We start from the raw sequence: 27,319 nt of genomic DNA on the forward strand, positions 1-27,319 counted from the left end.
AGCAATCCTCCCTGGGAGGGGGAGCAATTTCCCAGTTCGACAACCATTTACGAATTACTGAGGGGCTGGAAAAGGAAGAAGAGACGGGACACACAACTGCCACAATGACATTAAATTCCAAGACAAGAGCTATCAACAGTAGCGGCCCCCCTCGAAGTACCGTTGGACAGGGTGCACTAAAGTGACTTGCTTGGCCTCTGCTGGGCCCTGGTGTGGGAACTTCTTCAGGGATTCAGGATCTCTGCCAAGGCCCTGCTCGCAAGTGTCCACCCATGACCTCAAATGCTTCTAAATACCTCCAGGAGAAACGTTATACCTGCTGTGGGTATAACTACCCTACCAGGTGACTCCAGAAAGATGGTTCCTTTTATCTCTGGCTACATCTGTCCGAGAACACCAGAGCTCGGGCTTTAGGGAATGGTGTAGCCACACAACAGGAAAGGAGAAGGCCAGGGAACAGCTCAGCTGCCACTTCACGCAGGGGATGCAATTCCCAGTGATCAGTAGAGGCTGACAAAAAGCATGGCCATCTCTCTCCCTACAAATAGTGGAGCGTTGAAGGGCCTGTCCTAGCTTTCTATAATGATCAGACTCAAAAACTTAGAATCTACAATGACAAAGGGCAAGAAACGATAGAACAAAAGCCCCTATCACGTTATTAAGGAGACAGAGGCTTCACCATCAAAATCAGGACGTGGAATGAGCATCACTGCACCCGTCCACAGAGCCCGATGGAAGCTATTTTAGAACACAGTAAGCTGTCCCCTTCCAGCCTCCTACTCTGGACACTGGGAGGCATTTATTACCCTGAGGTGTAGTACAGTCCAAAAAGAAATATATTCTAGAGCAATTTGGGCACATTTGCGGATGACTTATTTCCTAAGCAATACAGAGGAACATTCTTAGCCTTATGAAGGACAACCATGGCACCGTCCAACCACCCTGTGGTGCTTACACAGAGCCAGCTGGAAGATAACAGATGTGCCCTGAGCAGCTCCCAGTCCAAATAACTCCCAAGAGAAGCAGGCACTGCTCCTGTGGCCACAAGGCAGCCCTAAGATTCCATCACATCATGACTCAAAGAGGAATCATGATGTCCTCAACTTCCCAACACCACCCTGGGCTTGGTCCCCCATCTCCCATCTTTTAACACAGCTCCAGATTCAGCTCTGGAAGGAGCCGGCTTCCCAGCACTGGCCTGTACACCACCCTCATTATTCCTACCCCCTCATTTTACTCCAGCTGTTCACCCCCGCTGGAATGCCGCAAACCCATCCGCCTATCCAAATTCCACCTAATCCTCAAGACCTACCTCTTACTGCTCCTCCATTAAACCTCCCTCTAATCTATGCTGATCAGTTCCTTTCCCAAAACTATTCACAACACACAAGATCTGTTTACCCCTATTCGCACTCAATTACTATCCATCTTCCACAGTTTGCTCAATGTTTTATCTGAGCTAGTTCTGACCTAACAAGATGGCAACATCGTAAAGGTGGGGCTAAGACAACCATTAACATAAACCATCTTGCCTTGTTTTAAACAGATCATTTTAGGAACTCCTTGACTCACCAACTAGGCTCTAAGCCTCCTGGAGTGCAGGGGACTAGACTCTAATGCCTCTTTGTAACCTCACTACATGGCATGGCGCCTGAACTTAGTAGGTAACCTAGAATGTTTGTACATGGCGATGACAGTATCCACGCAAACTTCACTACATGTATGGTGGGTGACCAAGGAGGATGGGTAAGTTGATCTGAGCAAAGGTTTCTGCCTAAATCTCTAACCCACTGCACTAAGCCCAAAGTTCATGACATAGATCGAATGACTGAGTCTACAAACAATTACTGGGCACCAAATGTGGGCCTCTGTTCTGAGTGCTGTGAGAAGAAAGAACAAAAAAGATAACTGGGTTTCTGCTCCTGAAGGGCTTACCACCTATGTGGTGATCAGGGACAGACACACACACACACACACACACACACACACAGAAAAGCAAATTTTAAGAGCATCATACAAGTAATAAGACACAGACTGAAGACCATATAAATGCAGGGGTAACCAATGTGCTGCGAATCAGGAAGGCCCCGTAGGGAAGATGATTTCTAACCTGAGAGTGGGTACTCCCCTACACACACTTTCCCACCTGGCTTTTTTAAACTTTAACCTAGAGCAAGTAAGTACTTTGTTGTTTGGCTGGTACTTGCCTTGGAGCGTTGGGCAATCTTGAAGTGAAGCACTGACTTCACAATACTAGCCTAATGTTTGCATTCGATGTAAAATCATGTATCAATCAGACCTGCCTATGGTCTTGTGGGTATTTTTTTCTTTTTCCTCTCTCTCTTTTTTTTTTAAAAGGAAAATAAGGGCTTCCCTGGTGGCGCAGTGGTTGGGAGTCCGCCTGCCGATGCAGGCGACACGGGTTCATGCCCCGGTCCGGGAAGATCCCACGTGCCGCGGAGCGGCTGGGCCCGTGAGCCATGGCCGCTGAGCCCGCGCGTCCAGAGCCTGTGCTCCGCAACGGGAGAGGCCACAACAGTGAGACGCCCGCGTGCCCAAAAAAAAAAAAAAAAAGAAAAAAAAAAAAGAAAAAGAAAATAAATAAAGGGCTGAAATCTACATGAAAAAGAAAAGGAGATCCCAAGAGCCAGGCTTTCCGAGTGAACCAAGAAACATTAAGCAATTGTATGATTTTTTTTAAATTAAGCATGATTTTGGGGACTCAAAATATGCGCGGTGTTTACAAGGCACATTAGAAAATTAGACATCCTTGCCCTTGAGCAACATGTAATGTTGCTGGAAAGACAAGAACACATGAAATGTCATTAGATAACAAAGAAATATAATCAGGCGGGCTCTCTCGCGTAAGTCGCCAAGAGCTAGAAAGGAGTGGAGGGGGAGGTGCTGGTGTGGGAACTACTGCAGAAGGTTCTGTAGGACCTGGGGGACTCGGGCTCATGCTAGGAAAGCGGGAGATACTCGAGTACAAAGAGAAGTCAGGAGAGCATCCTAGATGGAGGGACTGGGCTGAGGGAGCAGAGGTGGGAAGGAGACCTGTGACGTGGAGTGAACCAGCCCTTGCGGCAGAGCGAGGAGACTGGCACATCTGGGGTTCAGGAAGCACACTGGGTGATGTTGAATGGGGTGAGAGGGCTGGAGTGGGGTCCCTTCTTGTCAATGAGATGAATTCCCACAGCTGTGTAGGCTGCCCTTGGGAAGAAAGCCTGACCAAGGATCCATGTCCTCATTCAGGTTTTGAATGTGTCTAGCTAATCCTTGCAGATCTTCAAGAGAAACACTCAAATCCATGAAAGGAACCCCTTCCCCACCCTGAAGACTCACTGTGCTCCAAGGACATGACAACCCTGCCTAAAATAGGGGCAGTATCAGCGCCATGCAAACCTGTTCTGAGAGGCTAGGAGAGCTATTTTAGCAGCCAGGCTGCCTCCCAGCCAGTCCGATAGCAGGGAAATGCATGGGGGTGCTAATTTCCAGAGAATATCAGAAAGCACCAGAAAGTGGGGCAGCCACACAGTGGACCAGCATTTCCCCCTGACTTCCTGACCACCCCAAAGAACCTCACCAAATGGGAGGGGCTGTGTCAGCTGCGCCAGGACATGCAGAGCGAAGGCAAGGAAGCCAAAAAATTGCGAAGGGGCTGTGGCTCCTATGCCCCACTACCACTAATTCCCCTAAAGCCCTGGTACAGGAGAAAAGACAGACTCCGGTGGCACGGCGATATAGTTACCTTTAGAGAAGCTCCCTTGTCACCAGCAAAATGTGACCTTCATACTTTTCTTATCTTAATATCTGGATAAACATTTGTTGTGCAATCACACAAATAAAGGTTCTAAGGGTGAAATGTGGTGTGTCCAGTAACACCGCGCAGCTCTGAACCCGGGCACCAGAAAGTCCTTTTGGCTCTGGAGATGACTTCTCTCTCTCTCTTTACCCTGGGCACCAAAATTAGCTTCATCAACCTCAGCCAGTGCTGCAGTGAAGGCTGCCATGCTAAAATAGTATCTGAGAACTCTTGGAAACACAGGAGAGAAACACAAGGTTACGGTGGTTTACAAACACTGAAGAAAGCAATTTCACTGGAGTGCTTCTTAAATCAAATAGAGAGGGAAGGAGCGTTATTGGGGTTTAGCCTGGAATCTTCACAGAGTGCATGATATTCTTCTAGCTCCCTGAATTCTCCACATGGCATATTTTATATACCGTGATATACTCAATTAAACATGAGTATTTTCATTCAGAAAAATAGTGTAGAGGTTATATGTTCATCAAAGAGTGGTTATCAAATGATCTGTGTTTTACTTGCACGGTCCTATTATTTCTAGAACACTCTGTAGAAACATCACAGAGTCCCAGTTCCCCATATATTTGACCGTCTAGAATTGATTTTTTAAATTTTGTTTTGAAGTTCTGAAGAATGGGCCCTCAAACAGCTCCTCACAGGCACAATTTTCTGCTGTTTCCACGTGGAATTCATAAACAGAGACAGCAGCTGATTTTGTGTGCACACAAAAAGCCATTCTTTCCTGCAACTGTGAATGACGTATTTTCCAGGACAATCTTTCTCAATACTCCAAAGTGCTTCAGCAACAGGAAGCTGTAAAGGTAGGAAGGAGGCCTGTAGATATTCGCTGTAATTACTCATTAGTAATGAGAGTAGTTAGCATTGAAGTTTGAGTCACCCCCTTCGTGCTCATGCTCTTTCATTAGCTTATAACAGGTGCCCAAGAGGACACCCGGGTCCAGTTGTAGCTTTCACTGCAGGTGACATGGTTTGCTTCTTTTCACAGCTCAATTTCTCAAACATAAAATTAGGATAATGTGTTACCCTTCCTTCCCCCTGCCCTCTACCCAGAGGCAGTCAGGACAAATCTTATTCAAAGTGGTAACAATATGAAAAATTTGTATCAAGGGTAAAATACACATATTTGTTAATATAAATACAGCATCAAGAGACAGAGAGAGAGACAGACAGAGAGAGAGAACTGTACGACTAGATACCCAGCACAGTGATTTAAATGATTATTACCAAAAAAAAAAAACATACACTTTAACCAATGTATTTTTAAAGGATTTATAAAATGCTTCTGAACACAGATTGAGGCCATGTGTCCCCTTATTCATAGTGAGCCACTGACTCCCCACACTCATAGGTCAAGAGCAGGGAGACTCAGACTGAAAATGAGACCAAAAGAGTCAACTAAAGCTGTTACAGAATTGATGAACTTCTAAAAAGACTATCATATCGGCTGTACCCCCAGCATCTGTGGGCAGCCAACATCGCAATGGGGGTTAGTTAACCTCCAACATTACAAGTGTGAGTACAGAAAATGGAGTCATTTTCCCACTCGTGTGCTTTATTATACAGCTTCATCCAATAAAATCACTCATCTGTTATGATTCCTAGCACTAACCTCTCAGGTTTGAATTTTTTATTCGAAGGTACCATGGATATGGGATGCAGAAAGTCACTGGAGGAATATAAGAAGAGATATCTAACAATCCACTTCCTTGGATTTGTAAAATTGGGAAAACGCCAGATGGGGGCATGGCAAATCAATATATATTTTTTAATGGGGTAATTTTCCTTACTGACAAACCACCTTTTCTGAAATATCTTTCCACATGAGAAAAGGACCTGCTTCCCAGAGTCATTATCTCACATAGAAGTTACTTGTAACTTTAAAACTAAAGAATTTTTCCAAGTGAAGGGAGGAAAATGTGCCTCCTGGGAACATGTAAAGGCTCTGATGGTCATGTCATATTATAAGTTTGCTGATGTACAACTGGCCCCTGGAAACAGTCTAAGGAGGTCAAGCAAACTGGTACTCTTGAGAATACAGGAGAAAACAAGACCACTTAGAGGTAGATAACATTCTGGTCCATTCCACACACCTGTCTTCTTGGCTCCAGAGAGCTCACAGGGCCCCGTCACTCTTCTTGATCTCACACTTGCAGATCAGTTCTGTGGCTTTCCATAGCGGGACCGACCATTGGTGACAAACTGCACCAACCTCTACTTGAAAATCACAGATACTGGCACGCCATGCATGGCCACCACACACACAGTGATATGCAATTGCCAATATGGCTTGCTTCTCTCTCTGTTATGATATGTTCACGCAATTGTGTTCTACAGCACTGGGAAAACTCAACAAGCCCTTTGAGGTTCACAGTGCAGAGGCCAATGGTGTGACGGCTGTGAAAGCTTGGGGCTCATCAGAGAAGGGCTCTATAAAAACGCACCATACTATTATTGCAATGATCATAGCTATTCTTTATTTTCCCGTCCATTCTCTCCTTCCTGTGCTCACAATTTCAAAAGATCAAAAGGGCCAGAGGCAGTCTCATGCAACTTGATTTGGAGATGGCTCTCCAGAAGCCACAGAGGAAGAGCTTCCAACAGGTTCTTCTGCACAATGGAGTCTGAAGGTTACAGGAATTACTTAAGTCTTGCCACCTGTTAAGAGTGGGAGGTGGAAAGCTTTGAACTTCTTGGGGGCAGTAGAGAACCATCTCCTGCCAGAGTGGAGGAAAACCCATGAAAAATTAGAGTTTCCAGGGCTTCCAAGTCTACCGTTCATATCTTCAATCCCTGTCTGCGTGTGAGGTTCCATACAAGCGATGAATCGCAAAAGAGAAAAGTAATTATAATAATTGTAAATACAACAGCAAAAGCAGTTATCATTTATAGAGTACTTTCCATGGGTTGGGCATGGTACTAGATACTTTATAGATATCTTAGGTAAGGTAAGGCAGTGTGGATCACTAGTTAAGAGTACTGGCTCTGGGGAAATCAGCTCGGTGCTTTGTGTCCACCTAGAGGGGTGGGATAGGGAGGGTGTGAGGGAGACGCAAGAGGGAGGGGATATGGGGATATATGTATACGCATAGCTGATTCACCTTGTTATACAGCAGAAACTAACACAACAATGTAAAGCAATTATACTCCAATAAAGATGTTAAAAAATAAATAAATAAAAGTTTAAAAAAGCATACTAACAACAACAAAAAAAAGAGTACAGGCTCTGGAGGCATTCTGCCCCATTGGAATCCCAGTTCCACCCATACTACCTATTTGACCTTTGGCAATTCACCTTTCTATACTTTGGCTTTCCCATCAGTGAAATGGGGATAATAACAGGGCTTATCTCACGGGTTGTTATGAGGATTAAAAGAGTTCACCCATGGAAAGCTCTGAGGACAGTGCTTACACAAATAAGACTAAGTGTTTGAGTTTTTTGTTTCATCCTATTGCAGATATAAGGACACACACATTCCTAGTACCTAAAAAGACCTCCAATAACTGTTTGAGGATGATAGAAAACATGAGGATAATATTTCATGGCCATTTTAAGAAGCAGTAACAAAATGAACCACACCATACATATATACAACGGAATATTACTCAGTCATTAAAAAGGAACAAAAGTGTGCAATTTGCAGAGACATGGATGGACCCAGAGGCTGTCATACACAGTGAAGTCAGAAGAAAAAAATGAATATCGTATAATATCGCTTATATGTGAAATCTAGAAAGATGATACAGATGAACTTATTTGCAAAGCAGAAGTAGAGACACACACATAGAGAATGGATGTATGGATACTGGGGGAGGGGGTGGAGGAAGGGAGGGGTGGGATGAACTGGGAGATTGAGATTGACATATATACACTACTATGTATAAAACAAGTAACTAATGAGAACCTACTGTACAGCACAGGGAACTCTACTCAGTGCTCTGTGATGACCTAAATGGGAAGGAAATTCAGAAAAGAGGGGATATATGTATAGCTGATTCACTTTGCTGTACAGCAGAAGCTAACACAACATTGTACAGCAACTGTACTCCAATAAAAATTTTTAAAAATTACTAAAAAGAATGAACCACACCAGAACTAAGCCTGTGCCGGGCACACAGTTCCCCTTCCTCCCATTACTGAGGGTAGACATGTGGGTGGACAGACAGGTGGGTACAGGTAAGGTTAAGTTGCACTACAGAATCTTTACTAGATGTACACACCAACCTCCTCCCCCATCTCCAAGACAGGGAGAGACACTGGCAGTGAAATGTAGGACCCCTCTGAGACCTGAACAGTAAGATCCTAAAAGGTAAGGCACTCACCAAATCAGACATCCGAGAGCAAGGGCTTGGCTTCTCCAGATCACAGAACTTCTGAAAGCCTATTAGAGCTGAACTGACTTCCCGTGGAGAAAAATATGCTTTTATCCATAACACCAGCAGCCAATTTCAGAGGCTCCTGGACCACCCCTCTGAATCCCATTCACAATGCCCAGATGAAGAAACTCCCTGTCCCTTCTTGGTCTTCCTAGAATCATAGCTATCTCCACGATTATCCTCAGTGGGACCAGAATCTCTATCCCTAGCCTCCCTCCGTGCCCCTCACCAAAGCAAGTGTACAAAGAAGAGTAAACATTCAACTCTGGGGGCTCTTCTGTCTATGGTGTCAGAGAACACCACAGGGATACCCTTGAACCCCCCCGCTTTTCATTACTCTCATTACCCTCAACACTGACTCCCTCTGTTTGACCTCCCTCAGAGCCAGTCTTCACGCTGGTGATCTAGGCCTACCCTGTGTGATTCCAGGGAAAACCAGGAACCCATTCTCCCACTCCCCAACACACAATACTTTTCAATAATTGTCTGTGCTTAAATGTATAGTTATTGACTGAAATGCTATTAAGAACTTCTTGGACTTCCCTGGTAGCGCAGTGGTTGAGAGTCCACCTGCCGATGCGGTGGACGCGGGTTCATGCCCTCGTCCGGGAAGATCCCACGTGTCGCGGAGCGGCTGGGCCCGTGAGCCATGGCCGCTGAGCCTGCACGTCCGGAGCCTGTGCTCCGCAACGGGAGAGGCCACAACAGTGAGAGGCCCGCGTACTGCAAAAAAAAGAACTTCTTATCTTTAGCTTCAAAAGATTTGATCTCAACAGAAAAGTGACAGGTAAGCTGCCAGCTACTGTGTTTTTAGTTAAGCTTCCTTGTGTGTCCTTCCCCTCCCCACAAACAAACTAAGCAACTTGAAGACCAGGACCACATTCCCTTATTTCTTAGTATCTCTTTAGCATTTTATCCAAAGACGGAGTAGGTGTTCAATACACATTTGTTGTCTTTATTGGTTTACATCGTGAATAGCAGAGCTGGTTTTCATCACGAAACTAGACATTGGTACTGGGGAGGGTGGGGGTAAAGGGTACTGGGGACCCTGAGAGCAAACATTGCTAACTTTACAATATTGGCAAAAGCCCTACCTGCTATGAACTATCAATGATGGTCAGTACCAAATACAATAGGGAAGATTCATTAGGCTAAAATGAAAACACATGTTGGTATGGGACAGAACTGAGGAAAATACAAAAAAAATAAGCCAATACCACTGGAGAGATTTCCTGAGAAGTAGAAAAGCCTAAATCTTGAGATAATTAATGACAGCAAATATTTTCAAATGTATTGGGCTGAAATCCTGGAGCACTAAGAATTATCTAATTGGTTCCTTCTATTTGTAAACATTTTACAGAATAGATTCCTAGAAAGTTGAGGATCACCCTACACACACACGCACACGCACACACACACACACACAAAGAGACACAGACTGACTTACATTCAAAGTGAATTAAACAGTTTTGTTCTCATGGTTTTCACTCCTAGTGAAAATGCCAACTTATTCAATACAGGAATCAATCTATCAATAGTAGCTGCTTGAATGTCTCTGCTGACAGGTAGTTCTCTGCCTCATAAAGCAATTTGCTCCACTGGAGAATAGTCCCTGCATAAAATAATTGTAAGCTTCCCATCAGCAATGCTGGAAAAAACCTGTAGTCATAGCATTCTCTTGAACTTAATGAAAGCTGTGTGAATTAAATTTTATTCACCTGAACCTATAACGTGTTACATCAATTCCTTATCACACCTGCATTCTGGTAATGCAATTGGAAAGAGACATCAAATGTTGAAGGAATGTTTATAGTATATTTAAATTGAGGAAAACTGTCCAGCAATATTTTTGCCTTCCGAATAGAAAAAAAGGTGGGCTTTGATTTTATTTTAGCAGAGGAACCACTACATCCAGTTGGCAGGGGGAGACAGAGATAGAAAACTTCTGATCTGCTACCCCTGATCTTCCTCCCACCGAAGGCCCCACACTAAGCAATTGAAGCTTTCTGGAAAGCAGCTCTGAGCTGGGTCTGGCTTTGGGAATGGACTTTGATCCCTGATTATCCAAAGATCCAACTTATATTTACCCAAACCACTCTCCAATCCCCATGTACCTAAGAACTTCCAGACTATTTTCTCTTCCAGGGAAGGGGCTCAGAAATTGTTTTTATCAGGAAGTGAGTAGCCCAGACACTTTCTAGCTCTTCACAGAACCAGGAACCCTGATTAATGAGACCTTCACTTCACTCCTGACAGATGAGTGCAGAAAGTGAGTGAGTGCAGCACCCTTAGCAAGCTTGTTTCTGGCCATCTCTGATGTCACTAGGAATGCCCACCACGGCTAAAAGAGCACACTCTGAAACCCAGTTGGCCAGCCAACGTTTAGAAAGCAAACTCTTTTTTATTAAACATTAACATCTCCATCGATGCATGAACTTTCTCGAACAAAATAATCCTGTCAACTTCTTGCAAGACTGTTGTTAGAAGGAACATTGCTAATGTTCCATGAATCTGGAATTTTGGGGAAGAAATGGCTCTGCGGAACCAGAAGAATCACATCTTAAGAACCTATACACAGAATCCTAATCTGAAAGCCCCCATAGCAGGTGTCACACCGAACTTGTGAGGCACTCTGGCAAAGCTAAGGACCGCCACTTACGTGACACACCAACTTTCAATGCATTGGTTCACATATTTGAATTTCACCTTGGTCCTGCAAGGAGCATGCCCCCAGCAAACAGAGCCAGACTAGAAAAGTAAATACGTCTCAAAACAATTAGCCCAACATGAATTGGACAACCTTTCTTAGGACTCCGGTTGGTGAGGGACACACTGTTTGCCCTGCCAGTCTGCGACATAAAACCAAAGGCAAGGCGCAGAAAGTAGACACGCGGGGCCACCGCCTCTAGCCTCCTAGGCATCTCACAGGCAATCCCCACAGTGGTTCTTAAACCTGCCGCTCTAGTGAATAATTCGCAGTCTGATTACCCAACTTTTTCCTGCTCCGATTCTGGCTCCCTCTATCTCTAACGAAAGAGGCACTACAGCCAGGTATGTCGAAATAGTTCTGCCCCTACTCCCAAGTTTCTTGCGACGATTAACATACATAATAGCACAGGACCCGCGCAAAGCCGCGCGGGAGAAGCTGACACTTCACACATCTGTCAAGATTACCATCAGGCCCCACCTCCGCGATTGCAACATTCACCGATAGGCATCACCCTTGTAAAATGTACAATAAGTTCCTTCGCCGGCTCCAGAGCCCAGCGCGCGCAGAGGAGCTGACTATAATTTTGTCTTCTGATCGTTCAATCATTATTATTGGCAGGCTATACTGGCTTAACAAAATGCGTTGGAATCTTCAAGTCCCTTCTCTGCTTCGCTGCCCTTCAAAGACACAGGACTCCTGGGCTGCTCCGAGGCCCCCGGGGGCGAGCGACGGCTGCAGTCTCAGAGCCCAGAACGGCCAGGGCAAGGCTCCCTCAGCCGTCTCAAGCCTGGGGGCGCCACCGTGACGCGGGAGGGGAGCCGCGGCCGCAACCCGGGAGCCGGGCTCAATCCCCTCCCCCCAGCGATCCGGGAGCGAAGGGCCCGGGCGCTCGGCCAGAACGGGCTCGATTCGCTCCTGTTTATCAAATCCTTATCGGTGCCCCGAGGTGGGAACCGCCGCTTTCGACCAGAGGATACACGGTTTCTGGCTCCGGTCCCACAGTGGAAGTCGGAGCAAGAGTAAATCGACCCAAGCACTGAGCTCTTCGGGCTCCCCGGCTCGAGGCCGGTCACCCCCGCCCATCGCGGCTGGGTCCCCATCCCCGAACCACCGCACAGCCTTCCAGCAGCTGATCTCCCGCGGCTCAGGCCCTTCAGCCGGCCGCGCGTTCGATTACAGTTCTCCGCACACCAGCCCCGCCAGCCGCCGTCGAATACGGGGCTGAAAGCTCCAGCCCGCGGGGCAGCACGAATGGAGGTTGGGAGGAGAGGGGGGGTCAGGCGGCTAGCCACGCACGACTGCGGGAGGCAAGGCGGTTCCCACGTCTGCATGCCACGCCGTGCGCTCTCACCCTCGCCGGGAGAGGGCAGTGAGGTTGCCTCTCCGCTAGTGCCGAGAGGCTGGCGAGGGCAGGCGGGCAGATCGTGGCTGCCCTTCTCTGTCCTCTTGGGAGAGAGACACCGGGACCTGCCGGGAGCGCCCGGTGTCGCCATCCCCTCCCCACACACCAAGACACCTGCCTCCGCGAGGCAGCCCGGCCCACTACCCACTCTCCCGCCGAGGCAAGGTGCGGGATCAGGAAAGGGGCTTCTCCCATCTTCCGTGGGGTCTGGAACCCTGGAGTGGGGCCCTTTGCTGCGTCCTGGCCGCTCTGCCGGGGCCCTTACCAGCGCCGCGCTCCGCCTCCGGCCCCTCGCCAGTCCGGGGAGCAGCACGGGCAGAGCTCGTTTGGAAGAACCCCAAGGGTCCCGAGGAAAAGAGAGGAGTGAGTGCTGCCCCTCATGCGAGCCGTGAGAAAGTCGAAAGTTGACCTGAGCCGAGTCAACCAAGAAACATTTCAACATGCTGGCCGCGGGGGGTTGGTGCGGGGGTGGGTTTGGGGGGATGGATTTTGGAAGGTACCCCGGGAGCACCTCCGACCTCTAGGGCCATCTCCCTCGGCCTCTTGGCTTCGCTGCCCGCGCTGATTCCCGACTCCTTCGGGCCACAGAACTCTCAACCGCGAAACCGCAGCCGCGCGTCCCCAGACGGGGCACCTGCCCTCCCCTGCCAAACTTTCCAAATCTATCCCCCGGCCTCAAAGACCGCTCCACGCTCCTCTCCCAGCGGTTCGCGGTCGCGCCGGTCCCGCGAAGCCCCGCCACTCCCACCCCCACCCTGAACCAGCTCCGGACGCCCGTTTACCTTTTTTTCTCCTTGTCAGCTGTCATTGTCGCGGGGGCCCTTTGAGACGCCGAGCACCTGAGCTCCAGGACCGGTGCGGGCTGCCGCCGCTACCTTCGCTGTGGCCCTAGCCCACTCCCGGAGGCCCGCGCCCGTGTTAAAGGTCCCGAGTGCTCGCAGGTCCCGAGCGCCCGCACAGCCAGGTGGAAGTTTGCGGGCGGCTGGCTAGGTGCGGGGGAGGGGGGTGGAGAAAGGTGACGGGGAGGAACCTGCACGCGGAGGCGGGGTCGGGGAAAGGAGTGGGAGGAGGCTGTCACACGCAAAAGAAGGGCAGCGAGAAGGGGGCCGAGGTTCCCTTTTCCTTCGAAAAGGAGTCAGGAGTCACTCTTCTGGGTTTTCAAAAAAGAAGAAGTGGCTCAAACGACGGGAGTTGGCAGAGTCCGGGGCCGGGAGGACGCGGAGGCTGAGATGACCATACAGTCTCAGGACACTGCCGAGGATTGTACGGCCGCCTCAGGAAAGCTGGGGCGGGAGGCGACGGGCGCCGGAGCTGTGCGGCGGACCGCTCGCGAATGTCGGGCTCGCGGGGCCGCCAGCCCACTTTAAAAACTCCGGCGGCCCGCGGGGGGGGGTGGGGCGGGCGCGAGGGGCGCGGGCGCAGCGGGCGGGGGCGGGCTCGCGCTAGAGGGCCCCGCCCCGCCCCGCCCGCGCCGCGCGCCCGGGCAGCCCACGGCGTCCCGGCCAATAGGGAAGCGCGGCCGCAGCCTCTGCCCTGACCCCGGCCCGCCCCACTGCCCCCGCGCTCCGCTCGGCTGCGGCCCGCCCGCCCCGCTTCCGCCCTCTGCGGTTCCAGAAGTTGTTTATGAGGTCTGCGGGGTGGCGGGGAGCTAGGAGGGATTCCGCACTGGGGAGGCGCACCTTAAGTGGGGCTAGGCGGCAGCGAGGAGTCGGTCTCCGGGAGTGCTGCAGGAGCGGGAGTGCTCCCGTGCGCTGGCGTCCTCCCACCTCTGCCCTGGGATCAGGGCACAACCGCGAGCGCCGAGGGTCCCGCGCTTCGCAGAGCCGCTCGGCGGTGCCGCGCTCCCGCGTCCTTCGCCCCGCTGCGTGTCCCCATGGGCCCGGTGACGGTAATTCCGAGGGCCCCAGCGCTGCGCTCTCGGCCTGGGCGATGAGCTTTTTTTTTCCGGCAGAACGCAGCTGGCTTTGCCGTCCGAAAAGAGAGAGGCTGGGAGACCGAGCCTCTGCGCCTTTGGGTCCGCGGGAAACAGTGCAGTGAAATTGAGCTAGTGCTGTCTCTGCTCTTCTCTTCCTTCAGCTGGCACGTCGGTTGCTTGCGGGGTTGTGCTGAGAGCTAGCGGGGATGCGGGAGAGGAGGTCCTTCGAGCGGTCTGGTTTGCCGCATCCCGCTCCCAACACCTGGCCACCACCGTGCGGGTCCGGGCCGGTTCAGAATTGGAGAAGGCAGTCTGGCTTTACAATGTGATCTTGGGATAAAAGTTGACAGCGTGTCCTCAAATCGCAGAATTTCAGGGCTGCCCAGTGTATTTCTACGGTCCGATTGAAGCGCTGTTAAGGGACTGCAGGTGCTGGGTGTGGGGAGATAGTAGAGATCCAGGGGCAGGCCGTTAGCCCAGGGATTTTTCCAGCTGCTAATCTTTAAGCGCTGTCATGGACCCGCGCCCGCTAGGGAGCCTCTGCTCTGACCTTCGCTGAGCTGCTCTCCCAAGAATCTCACCCTATTCCCTACCTACATGGCACCGATCCAGCAGGGATATTTCTGGAAGGGACCGGGGGCTCTTAATCTTTGAAGCTCATTTGAGAAGGTCCCTGCAGGCTTCACAGGTATGAGTTGAAGAGAAGAGAAAGCATGGGTGGCACCCTGAGACGCTAAGCCTTGCTGTTCCTTTTCCCCCCTTAGTTTCCCCACATTTTATATAAAAATAATCTGCATAATGAACCTTCAGGACTGTTATACTAAGTGAAATAAGCCAGTCACAAAAACACAAACACCGTGTGATTCCATTCTTGAAGTTTCTAAACTAGTCAGATTCATAGAAAACAAAACTAGAAGAGGGTGAGGTGAGGGATTCGTGTTTAATAGGCATAGAGTTTGTGTTCTGCAAGATGAGAAAGTTCTAGACAATGAACAATGTGAACATATTTAACAATACTGAACTGTACACTTAAAATGGTCAAGGTGGTAAATTTATGCTTTTTTTAACCATAATACAAAAATAAATGTCAAGAAAAAGTAATACACATAAGAAGAATTTTTTTGGTATAAGTCTGTGTCACCACCGAAATACAAAATAAACGTGTTTTTCCCTTGCATCCTGTAAGAGGGGTGGAGATATTTTTCAGGAGTTTTTGGAAGCCATTGGAAAGCAGAATAAGGATAGGCGAAAAAAGCAGCGGAGAACTGAGGAACCAGGCACATTTTCTCATTTTCCTAGGGTGGCTGAGTACTGTGCACACAGACTTTGAAACCAAATATCAGGCCTAACAGTTAAGAAATTCAAACAAAAATTGCAAATCCCTCTAGGGAACCATTTCTTGGTGCTGGTGGGTTTCAGGAATGAGTTGATTTTGTATCGGGCTTCTCCAGCCAGCCAATCCTAATGGACACATTTACTTAACGCAGAATTCAAATTTGTGAGACACCGTTCTCTCTTAATTAGCAATAAGCTTACTCACCTCCCTTGGGACTGGAGTGGGAGAAGAAACAGGTGCTTTGATGGCTTTCAGGTGCCGAAAACCATGCACTGCCAGAGCAAGGAGAAACCTCTGAGTCCTCAGCTGTGCTTGCCAGTCACAAATCAACACCTCCAAACCAAAGAGAACATTTCAGCAAGGTTGAGCTTATGAAATTAACTTCTTAGGTGTTAAAAAAGAAAGTGGCAAGGTAAAGTGTCAGTCAAGAACACATCAACCCTATTAACATAGATCCTTCTCATGGCCAGCCTACCCATGTTTCTAATTGGGACTTTTGCCCTCTAAGCGAAAGGTCCCAAGCTAAACTAAACAACCACGCAGACTTTGTGGAAATCCCAGTGAGTAACTTTGAAGAATCTGGGATTTTGGCAGTGAGAGGTTCGCTAAAAGCCTATATAATTCTCGGAAGGATTGGAGCCAGCAGAGCTGAGGGGCCCAATGACCTCTTAAGATTTCTTCTAGAATTCAGTTCAACAACCTTTGCAGGAAGGAGCTAAGAGTGTAACCCAGATGCAGGCTTGTGGCTAGAGCGTCCCATTTTACTTTTTAAAGCCCATGGAGAACCAAAGGAGAAAAGCTTTAAAAGATGATGGCAGGGAGAGATGGATCCCAGGATTTAGTGTCTCTAGAGACCTTGATGTTTTGGCCACAGAGGGCAGCAGAGGGCACTGCTAGGCAAAGCACCCAAGCTGCTTAAAATGGGAGCAAACTGCCCATCTCCCAGCAAATCTTCCTACCTTCTCCCAACTATAGACCGAACTGCTTGGTGACAAAGGCTGTGGCAGCAGGGAAACACCCATCTTGTTTTAACAAGGAACAAGACTGGGTCTGTAGCTTCCTCTCCTCTATAGAGCACACCCCTAGGAGGATGGGATAGACACAATGAGTTAAGTTACAAACTTGATAGATATCAGGCACCTGGGATGCAGTGTGCAGATGGAAGAAATAAGACCTCAGTAATCCGTTAAAGTAACAGTATGGTCCAGGATGTGGTTGGAAATTATGTTGGAATGGTAGGATCTCCCAGGAGAAGAGATATTGGAAGGCTGGGCTATTTCTTTAGTATTTTACAACTTTCAGTGCATTATCATAGATCAGGGCTGAAACTCAGGTGAGGCAAGAGAGGCTCTCAGAGTCATGCAAGACCCCGCACTAGTCTTGGTGCTACCAGGTATGTTATCTCAAGGATTACCCATCTGGCCCTCATCTGGCCAATTAGTTGTTTGGGGGCTGGGAGAGCCTGCAGGCTTGGGAGCAGAGATGGGAGGAAGGGCAATCACAGAGGCCATGGCTCTTTCTCTGTTGAAATAACACTTGAAATAACAAGTAACACTTGCATGTTACTCCCTCCAAACAAACCAACTCTTTTTTTTTTTTTTTTTTTTTTTATGGTACGCAGGCCTCTCACCATTGTGGCCTCTCCCGTTGCGGAGCACAGGCTCCGGACGCGCAGGCTCAGCGGCCATGGCTCACAGGCCTAGCCGCTCCGCGGCATGTGGGATCTTTTCGGACCGGGGCACGAACCCGTGTCCCCTGCATCGGCAGGCGGACTCTCAACCACTGCGCCACCAGGGAAGCCCCAAACCAACTCTTAAGTTGTGACTTTACAAAAATCTATCCTCACGCTTCCCGTCACTGAACTCCAGCACCAGAAAACCATACCCTACCCCTCCCGTGTCTGGCTTCAGGCCAAAGCTATGGGATAGTTCACACAGACATATGCCATATCTAACATTAAATGTTGTGACTTTTGACACCCCCAATCCAGAATCTGTCATCTTTCAAAAAGAGTTCTGTGGTTTTTATGGAGGAAAGGGTCAAGCTTTTTTTCCTACTTGTATTCCTAAGTGCTTATTGATAAGAAGGATCCAGTTTTAAAGAACCACAGATTCCCCAACGTCTCAAGACTGGATAATCAATGCCTTAGAGACTAATGGCTTCCATTTCTAGGTCTAGGGATGAGGTTTTTGCCCATGAAAGGTCCTGTCTGTCTATCATGCTGTCCTTAAACTAGTAGCAAAGGAGTCATTGGTCCATGGCTACCGTGTATCCTGCTTCAGGGCATCAAGCTGGTGGAAGAGGAAGAGCCAGTGGCTCCCTTCCCTCCAGGAGCAGACAGTCTATTTGTGCACACCCTGCATTTCCAGATAATGAGACACACGTTTACTCACTTTTCAAGGCTTCTGAAATCAATAAGAATCTTTTAATGTAGTAACGATTCCCGTTTTCACCCCAGAACTATTTTTAAATTGATATATACAATTTATATATTCTTAAATTTTTTTTAATACAAGAATTGAGAGAAAAATCATAGAGGCTGAACAATAAGTGCTGTAAGAATTTGGTGATGGAGGGTGGGAGGGTGGAGAGACCGAGTGAAAAAGTCGAAAAAGCTAGAGTCGCAGCCATGGAAGCAGCTAGGGCCCAGAGAAGCCCCACCTAGGCTGGCCCATCTGCCAGGCTGGTGGGTGCCATTGCCAGGGTGGTAAACTCACACACACGTGGGAGGAACAGCCGATAGAAAGGACACACCAGCCCCACCTTAGAGACAAAAAGGCACAAGCAGAAATGAAGGTGCTACTGTCACTAAAAATGATGATATTGGTCGCCAAACAGCACTACCCTGGAGCCTGCAGAACTAAGAATGACACAGAGTGGGGATCAGAGACACCCTCCTCACTCCTGTAGTGTGGCCTTGGCCTATCACCGGGTGTTAAAATGGGACTTTTTCTAGCTCAGTTTCAACTGAGGTCCCAAGACAAGAGGAACCAACTCCCCTTCCTTCCAAAATACAGAACGGGAGAAAGCTTTCTGAAGATGGTTTTGCGTGCTTTAGCCGACGCTGACCTCAAGGGAGTGCCTGGATTGATATGGGTGAGGAGACGTTGGGTCTTGAGGGTAGAGTTGTCAACGTCATGGAATTCCCCCTTCCCGTACCACGGAGGAAAGGAGGACCCTCCTGACCACTCTCTCCAGGTCTAGTGACTGGGGCTTCCTGGGGACCATGTACTGAGGTTGATACCTGTCCCCTAGAGCTTGAGGGACACAGGGGATTGCCTATGGGTGAGAGGCTGGCCGAAGTGGCCTGTTGCAGCCAGGAGGAGGGCCGGGTTCGAAAGTTCCTCCCTCTCACCTACATCATGGCGACGGTGCATGTTGCAGTTTGGATTCCCTGGAAGCCAGCGTGAGGGGGAGGTGAGCATAGAGGGAGGTTTACTAGGGAGTGGTCTTGGAATCAGCACCTGTGGGAGGAAAGGGAAGGAAGCAGAACTGGGCAGAGGGAGAAGTGGAGCCTCAACAAAGAACTCATCCAATCCGCCCCCCACCCTGCCCCAGGAACCTCTGAAGCTGGAATGGCCCTTCAGAGTTGCCCCACAGTGAGGTGGAGGGGCCAGGACTTTATACCTCTGCACTGATCAACTGTTGGTGCTGGCTGCCCTTGGGGAAGAGGTATGACCTTGGGCAACGGCACCTGGGGGAGTATGCCCTTCTTTTCTGAAGGGGGATCTGGGCAGCCATCACTAGGGGATCTGGGCAGCCGTCACTAGGTCTATTACCTTGCCCACTGTTTACAGATTGGATGTGGAATCCACAGCTTAACCATCTAGGATTTTAAAGAGGGTACTGTCCAAATGCACTTCTTCAAGGAGATCTCAGCAGAAGAAAGTGGAAGTACCACTGGAGGAAGAAACTCTGGGAAGATCACAAGTGGCCAGCTGCAGGAGCCATGAGGGCTGCAATTAGAGGGGACCGTTGGGGAATATCCAACAAACACACAAAGATAACGAAAGGGGGAACAGCTGCCACAGGGAATTACACCCATGTTAGTTAAAAAAAAAAAAAAAAGACTTTTCCTCCCTCCTATACTAGAGAGACAAAGGTAAGGTAGTAGGGGGATGGGAGTAAATGTGCCAGGTGAGGAATATCTTAGTATCCTCAGTACCTAGCAGGGCACCTGGCATAAAATGGGCACTCAGTAAATGCTGACCAAATGAATACATGAATGTATGAACGGACAAACAAATGAATCTATTAAGTCAAGATTCTACGTTGCAAGCAACAGACACCATCTATCCTCCGTCCACACAGGCTTCCAGGCTGAAGGAGGTCTGAGCTGAGGAGGACAGAGCTTTAACTTGGGATGAAGCTTGGACTTTTTATTATTACACTGGACTCAGACTATTATTTTGTACGAGCAAAGGAATTTCCATTTTTACTGCTTAAGAGTGACTGGAAAAGTCTTCGGACCTAAAGGAGGTTTTACTCAAAATAGGAACTAAATAGTCCATCAGAAGTTTAATGGAAGAAAATAATAATGTTACCTTGTAATTGTACCATACAAATCCCACTTGTGGGGTACCCTGGTGGCGCAGTGGTTGAGAGTCCGCCTGCCGATACAGGGGACACGGGTTCGTGCCCCGGTTTGGGAGGATCCCACATGCCGCGGAGCAGTTGGGCCCGTGAGCCATGGTCACTGAGCCTGCGTGTCCAGAGACTGTGCTCCGCAACGGGAGAGGCCACAACAGTGAGAGGCCCGTGTACCACCCCCCCAAAAAAAATCCCACTTGTTCAACATAACTGTTTTAGGGGTCTTTGGGTCCCTTCAAAGCTGTGCATGTGGATGACATCAAAAGCCACAGTAATATTGGAGACTCATTGGAAGAGAGTCAAGAGGTGGCCCAGAAAAAGAAAGTGGGCCCAGGAGGCAGTGGCAAAGGTACTGACCCAATTTTGAAGGAGGACTTAACTATGGAAATCACAGGAAGTGCTGTAGAAGGCTAGGAAGAAAATGGCAGCAACAGAGAGAACTTGTGGAAAATGCTCCAGGGACCCCCAGAAATAAGTGATAGGGAGGCTGCAAGAGGGAGGGACATCTTAAAGCAAGAGTCAGCCAAACGGGGCAAACAGAGGCCAGGGTTAGCCAAATGCACCACACATTTTCTTAATTCATTCATGGTAATGGACATTCTTCTTTCTTCTTAGCCCCTTGGCATCTAAACCTTAGCATCTTTCTATGTTTGGGGAGTTCCTCATTTACCTTGTGAAGCAAAGCCTGCTTTTCACTATAGAAAGTAAAAATGCCAGATGCCCTAGGCCTCCCTGGAACTCAGGATATGGACATGAGACTCAGATTCTTTGAATCAGACACATCTGCCCAGACTTTGAATCTAGTGGTTGAGGGAAGTGGGCACCTTGCAAACTGGGTGCCACCTCGGTGACAGCATCTTGACGCCAGCAGTGCTGGCATCGGCACCCAGAGTCATGAGTTCGTGCAAACTACAGTCATCTGCAGCGGCAGCTATGGTTCCAGTTTGAGGCTTTGTTTCTGGTTGCTGTACCTCTGTGGCTGGCTCTCCAACCCTCCCAGAGATTTTGTGAGGTACCCAGAACTTTTTAATGAACCATTTCTCCTCAAATTAACTAGAGATCATTTCTGTTACTTGCAGCTAAAAATCTTGGCTGATGTACTCATTCGTTCATTCACTTATTCATTCATATGCAGTATTTACTTGATCAGCATCTCCTGACTGTTCAGTGTGTGCCAGGCACCCTGCTAGGCATTGGAAATACCAAGAGCAAAGAGACATATTCCACTCCTCAAGGAACCGACAGTCTGGTATGAGTTTCTTGAACAACTAATTTTCTATCTCTGGGCCTCAGTTTCCTTTTCTTTAAAGTGAGAGGGGGGGCTTCCCTGGTGGCTCAGTGGTTAAGAATCCACCTGCTAATGCAGGGGACACAGGTTCGAGCCCTGGTCTGGGAAGATCCCACATGCCGCAAAGCAACTAAGCCCGTGCACCACAGCTACTGAGCCTGTGCTCTAGAGCCCACGAACCACAACTATTGAGCCTGTGTGCCTCAACTACTGAAGCCCACGTGCCTAGAGCCTGTGCTCCGCACCAAGAGAAGCCACTGCAGTGAGAAGCCCGCGCACCTGAACGCAGAGTAGCCCCCGCTCGCCTCAACTAGAGAAAGCCCGTGCGCAGCAACGAAGACCCAATGCAGCCCCCCAAAAAAAGCATAAATAAAATAAGTTAATAAAGTGAGAGGGTTGGATCTTTAGAATTCTTTAAGCTCTGCCATTTGATAGTCTACGCATCACTGAATTACATGGTGGTCTCTGCCCCGTTAGCCTAGGCTGGCAGAGAAGTGAGGCCATCTCTGGGCTGCTTAGGGTTAGGCCATAGACTGTATCCTCAGGGCTTCCATTTCCTACATGGGAAGATAACCATTCTGGGCATCTTGTCTAGGCAGATGCTCTGCTAAAATGTGAGTTAGCAGGAGTTGGTCTCCAGCATCTTCCTGCCTCACATTCTCTTGATCTCCTTGTTCTCCTGCCATCCTCAGAGCACTCCTGTGGCAGACAACGGAGCACCAGCAATGTCTATGAGGGGGCTTAGACACAGATCATAGTTACATCTGGCCCACTCTCCAGGTTTAAATCTTAGAAAAGGAAAATGGGAGCAAAGGGCCTCACAACCTCAGAAATGGCTTTCCTTCCAAGTCATTACCATGTGTTCCCAGCAAACCCCCTGCAGATCCAAGAAGTAGTTAGAGATAGCAAGAGACAACCGAGGCTTTGGAGCTAAGCTAATTGAGAAGGATAGTTACATGGTATTTAAGGGACCTGGACGCTGCAGAAGTTTGATTTTGAAATATATGAATACACAAAGAATGAGGGAAATTTTTGCCCCCTTAGGATTTCCAGTGGCTGTGCAAAGGCCTTTTCTATCTGCACGATTCTGGGGTCTGGAGTTGGGTCCTTCTGTAGTGTTGGTGTTAGAGGGGAGAACTTCAGGGGCACCTTCTAAAGCACACATTAACACGCCCCCCAAATACACCCACACATACACACATATACATGCACGTGTACCTCCCCAGGTGCCAAGCCGAGAAATAAGTTCCCCATACAAACCTCATTTTAAACGTTTCATTTCTCTCTAGTGCATACCTCTGTCTTTGCCCTTTGAAGAAAACCAGGGATGCAATGCTGAGAATGTGCCTGTAAATACTTAAGATTTTAAACTCTGAGGATTTTCTCTTGGTCTCACTCAGAAAATTGTAGTCTCTGGTGCTTGAATGCTGGGGTCGCAAGCCTTGCTGTGGTCAACGTGCTCAATGATCTACCCCAATAGAAGGAAGAGGAGGCACAGCTGTTTTAAAGCTTTTGGACAATGCGGCTTGGCAGGCCCTATCTTAATTGTTATTTTTATATCATAGCAGATTAGCCTTCTTAATTATTCTGTCTTAGGCTAAATTAAAGAAGTTTCTGATCAGATAGCAATTTACGATAGAGATGCCTTCTGACCTAGAAAAATGCTGATGGTAAAAAGCTCTAAGTAAATGACTCCAAGGCAGAGAGCCCAGAGTTCATTGTGTGCGAGAGCATTACAAAGAGAAGCTCATCTGCCTGAGGTTTAATAATTAAGGCCAGAATTAGAAATGTACTGGAAAGACCCATAGACAATTCCGCACTGACTTTACCTGTTTAGAGTGGAAAGCGTTTTAGAAGTTTTAAAACGTAATAAAATGATAGTGTTCACAAAATGCAAGTTGCCAAATTCCCTCTTCAAATTCCATTGCACTTGAGGCATCATCCTCGTTGGCTGTGTGTATTCTAACCTTTGTTTAATTAATTAATCTCATTCATTCATTCATTCTTCCATTCTTCAGCATTCATTGAGCATCCAGCTCATACTCATCGATGTGCTTGAAACCTAGCTTAGAATGATGAATAAAACACAGCCCTCCCCTCTAAAGCTCACAGTCTACTGCTGGAGACCAACTTGTAAACAGATGAAATACCACACCTAAGAAGTTAAAACCCTGTTTTTCTGGGAGTTCAGAATGGGGAATGATCCTGTCTGCCTGGTTGGGGGTGAGGGATGTTAAGGAGAGCTTCCAGAGAAGGTGACATTTTGGCTGGATCTTAAAGGGTGACGAGGAATTTGCTAGAAAGAGAAGTGGCAGGAGAGCATTCTGAGCTGAGGGTAGGGACTGAGTCCTCTCTACAACTCTCAAAGCAAAGGGCAGGGCATACGGAAGCAACACAAAAGACCCCTTGAGGAGGTTTAGTTATTCTTGTTCATCTGAGATGATCAGCTATTACTGGTTTTGTAGAGCACTTAGAACACATGAATTAGTGCCTCATAAGGCCTTTGGAGGATGACAGTGACATGTGTGCTGGTGAGGAATGGGATGGGACCCTCACCTTTTAGCCATAACATGCCAGTTTTCCCACCACACGTTTGTTCCCAATAATTAGGTAGCCATCATGGCGTAATGACATCAACGTACGGTGGTATTTCTCTGCAAACTCTAGGAGCATCTGTGGAACGGAGTGTGGATGCCTTGACCTGGGCAGCCCTTGGCTCAGGTTACCAGGTAACTTCTTCCAGTGCTTCGGAAGAACAGTTTATCTTTCTTGTTCAGCCCAATTTTTTACAAAACCTTCATGCCCTCTTTATACTGAAATTTTGCACAATAGGCATTAGCATCAGACAAAAATTCCTGTGGATTCTAGAATCTCCTGAGTATGCCTCTCTAAACAAGGAGCCAATTATTACAGCCCTGATGTGGGAGGGGACCCTGGTCTGTATGTGTATCCCTGGAAGTACGGACAGGTGGCTGTGGAGGCCGTAGCATCTTGGGGATGTTAAATAGGGTCAAAGGCAAATCGAACTCTTCCCCACAGTACAACTCGACTTATTTAGGTGGAAGCAGCATGAAGAGATCCCTGGAGCTGGGAAGAGTGGATTTAGAGGGAATCCCTGGGCCCTGCAAGTTTCCACTAAATTTCTTGCCCTGGGCAATCCCATCCCCCACCTGCCCTCTGTGCCTGTTCCTTTCCTTCTTCTCCTTTCCTCTCCTTCCTTTCTCTTTCCTGATGAATATATCTTTTTTCTCCAGAAGATTCTATGGAGTTTAAGAGAAGGTGTCAGGACAAATGGACCCCAAACTGAATCACTTTGCTATACACTTGAAACTAACACAACATTGTAAATTAACTATACCTCAATCAAACAGAAAACAACCTAAATAGATAACTAATTAGAACCTACCATACAGCACAGGGAACTCTACTCAATACTCTGTAATGACCTCTATGGGAAAAGAATCTTAAAAAGAGTGGCTATAGGTATATGTATGACTGATGCACTTTTCTGTACCACAGAAACTAACACAATATTGTAAATCAACTATACTCCAATAAAAATTTTTAAAAAAAGAAAAGATATATGCACCCCAATGTTCATTGCAGCACTATTTACAATAGCTAAGACATGGAAGCAACCTAAATGTCCATCCACAGATGATTGGATAAAGAATATGTGGTATATTTATACAACGGAATATTACTCAGCCATAAAAAGAATGAATTAATGCCATCTGCAGCAACATGGATGGACTTGGAGATTATCATATTAAGTGAAGTAAACCAGACAAAGACAAATACCATATGATATCACTTATATGTGGAATCTAAAAAAAAGATACAAATGAACTTATATACAAAACAGAAATAGACCCACAGACATAGAAAACAAACTTTTGGTTACCAAAGGGGAAGTGGGGGAGGGACAAATTAGTAGTCTGGGACGAACAAATCCACACTACTGTATGTAAAATAGATAACCGACAAGGACCTACTGTATAGCACAGGGAACTATACACAATATTTTACAGTAACCTATAGGGGAAAAGAATCTGAAAAAATAGATACATATGTAGGTATAACTGAACCACTTTGCTGTACACCTGAAACTAATACAACGTGTAAATCAACTATACTTCAATTAAAAATAAGAAATGCTGTCTTTGCTTTGCATGATAGTGTGAGACTGTAAAGATTGATCATGCAACCTGAAATCAAGCAAAAAGAAATCTTAATAATTAATGGAAAAATTATGATCATTCCATCACCTTTAAAATTTTTTGTCAAAACATTCGAAACCCTTTTACTGTCAGTTGTAAGTATATAGGGAAATAAAAAACAGTAAAACTAATATTAATTTAGCACATTGTCACTTAAAACAATAGAATCATCCAGAATTAAAGTGTTCTAATTCTTTGTAAAAACAAAAAACAATAACCTCAATCTTGCACACTAGGACACTACAAATTCTGTACATTTAAAAACTTAGTTTTCCAAATATCATATAGTAATGCATATATGTGGAACCTAGAAAAATGGTACAGATGAGCCGGTTTGCAGGGCAGAAATAGAGACACAGATGTAGAGAACAAACGTATGGACACCAAGGGGGGAAAGTGGCAGGGGGTGGAGGTGGTGGTGGGATGAATTGGGAGATTGGGATTGACATATATACACCAATATGTATAAAATAGATAACTAATAAGAACCTGCTGTATAAAAAATAGATGAAATAAAATTCAAAAATAAACCACTTAGTTTTTATTTGATATAGTTTAAAATCAGATTATTTTAAATCAGTTGAGTCAGGAAAACCCCTCTCCCCTGCTCTCTGCCATTGCTAAATTAGCCTCCTTCAAGAGGGGAGGGCCCACTTCCGTCCTCCCCATCCACTAGCAGAGGGCTGCTTAGGTAAACGCCCTCCCCTCCTCCGGAGCAGATGGGCAGGGACAAGGTAAGCCTCTGGTTACATTTTTAAAATAGTGTTGAGAGAGAGGGAGGGAAGCCGGCAGGGAGGCCCACCTGACAGGAAGGGCAGGTTCTTCTGCCTCCCGTCTCAGCTGAGCCTCACACCCCGTCACCTTGTCACGCTGGGGAACCATCAGCCCAGCCCCGCACATTCGAGGGCACTAAGCTCTCCCCACACAGCCTTTCTGTGAGAATCTGTCCTTCCCACTGGGTTTCTCTGTTCCTCAGGGACCTCCCCTCACACAGAAAGAAATCCCTTCTCCTAGCTCAGTTCCTGCATCCAGGCCCTGGGCAGCCTCGGTCACTCAGCCAGTGCCGAGGATGGCTCTGTGGGGAAAATGGAACTGGACCCAGGTCCAGGGTCTGGGCCTGGGTCACTTGAGCAAGGTGGAGAGGTGGGTGCTGGGCCCCCCCAATGGCCCTTTCTTGGCCTTCTTCTATGCCCCAGAGGGAACCCAGGCCCTGGAAGGGAAGCAATCCGGCCCTCTGTCTTCCCGACAGTGGCAGCTGAGCCCATGACACCGCCCTCTTCCATCCATCCGACCTGCCTCACCCTCAGCCCCTGGTCAGCTCCTTCCTCAGTGGCTGGCACTGCCCCTCCACTGGGCACGGACGTGGCTGTGTCTTGCTCTTGAATTATTCTCAGGCTTGCACACCTTCTGCCTCCCCTGCTAGACCTCTCATCCAGGCCCTCAGTTAACGTTTGCTGGCTGATTATTTGTCTCTTGATGGATTGAATGACAAACCAGTCCCAAGAGGTCTGAGCTTGTCCTCGATCATCTCTGGCCTGAGGGGTTCCCAGGATGTCTGGAGTGCTGGCCTTCGTGGAAAGAATGATGGAGAGGTACATTGAATGCTTTAGGACCGTAAGCCTGAGGACTGGGGCGCACAAGGCCTTGGAATCAGGCTGACC

General features: G+C 47.8%; 2 protein-coding genes across 4 annotated transcripts in view; both read right to left on the reverse strand.

The window, feature by feature from the left end:
- Positions 1 to 13,650, reverse strand: part of EPAS1 (endothelial PAS domain protein 1) — an 88,906-nt gene extending 75,256 nt beyond the window's left edge. For both annotated transcript variants that reach the window (XM_073791662.1, XM_033838589.2), the window contains exon 1: positions 13,092 to 13,650. Coding sequence is in view for 1 of the 2 variants with exons in the window: in XM_033838589.2 (XP_033694480.1) it covers positions 13,092 to 13,117 (26 nt within the window). In the remaining variant the exon portion in view is untranslated. The remainder of the gene's footprint in view (positions 1 to 13,091) is intronic.
- Positions 1 to 27,319, reverse strand: part of PRKCE (protein kinase C epsilon) — a 683,788-nt gene that overhangs the window by 35,745 nt on the left and 620,724 nt on the right. For both annotated transcript variants that reach the window (XR_012325843.1, XR_012325842.1), the window contains one exon: positions 13,989 to 15,893. The gene's annotated coding sequence lies outside the window, so the exon portion shown is untranslated. The remainder of the gene's footprint in view (positions 1 to 13,988; positions 15,894 to 27,319) is intronic.

This window comes from Tursiops truncatus, chromosome 14, assembly GCF_011762595.2.
Source record: "Tursiops truncatus isolate mTurTru1 chromosome 14, mTurTru1.mat.Y, whole genome shotgun sequence".
Lineage (NCBI taxonomy): Eukaryota > Metazoa > Chordata > Mammalia > Artiodactyla > Delphinidae > Tursiops > Tursiops truncatus.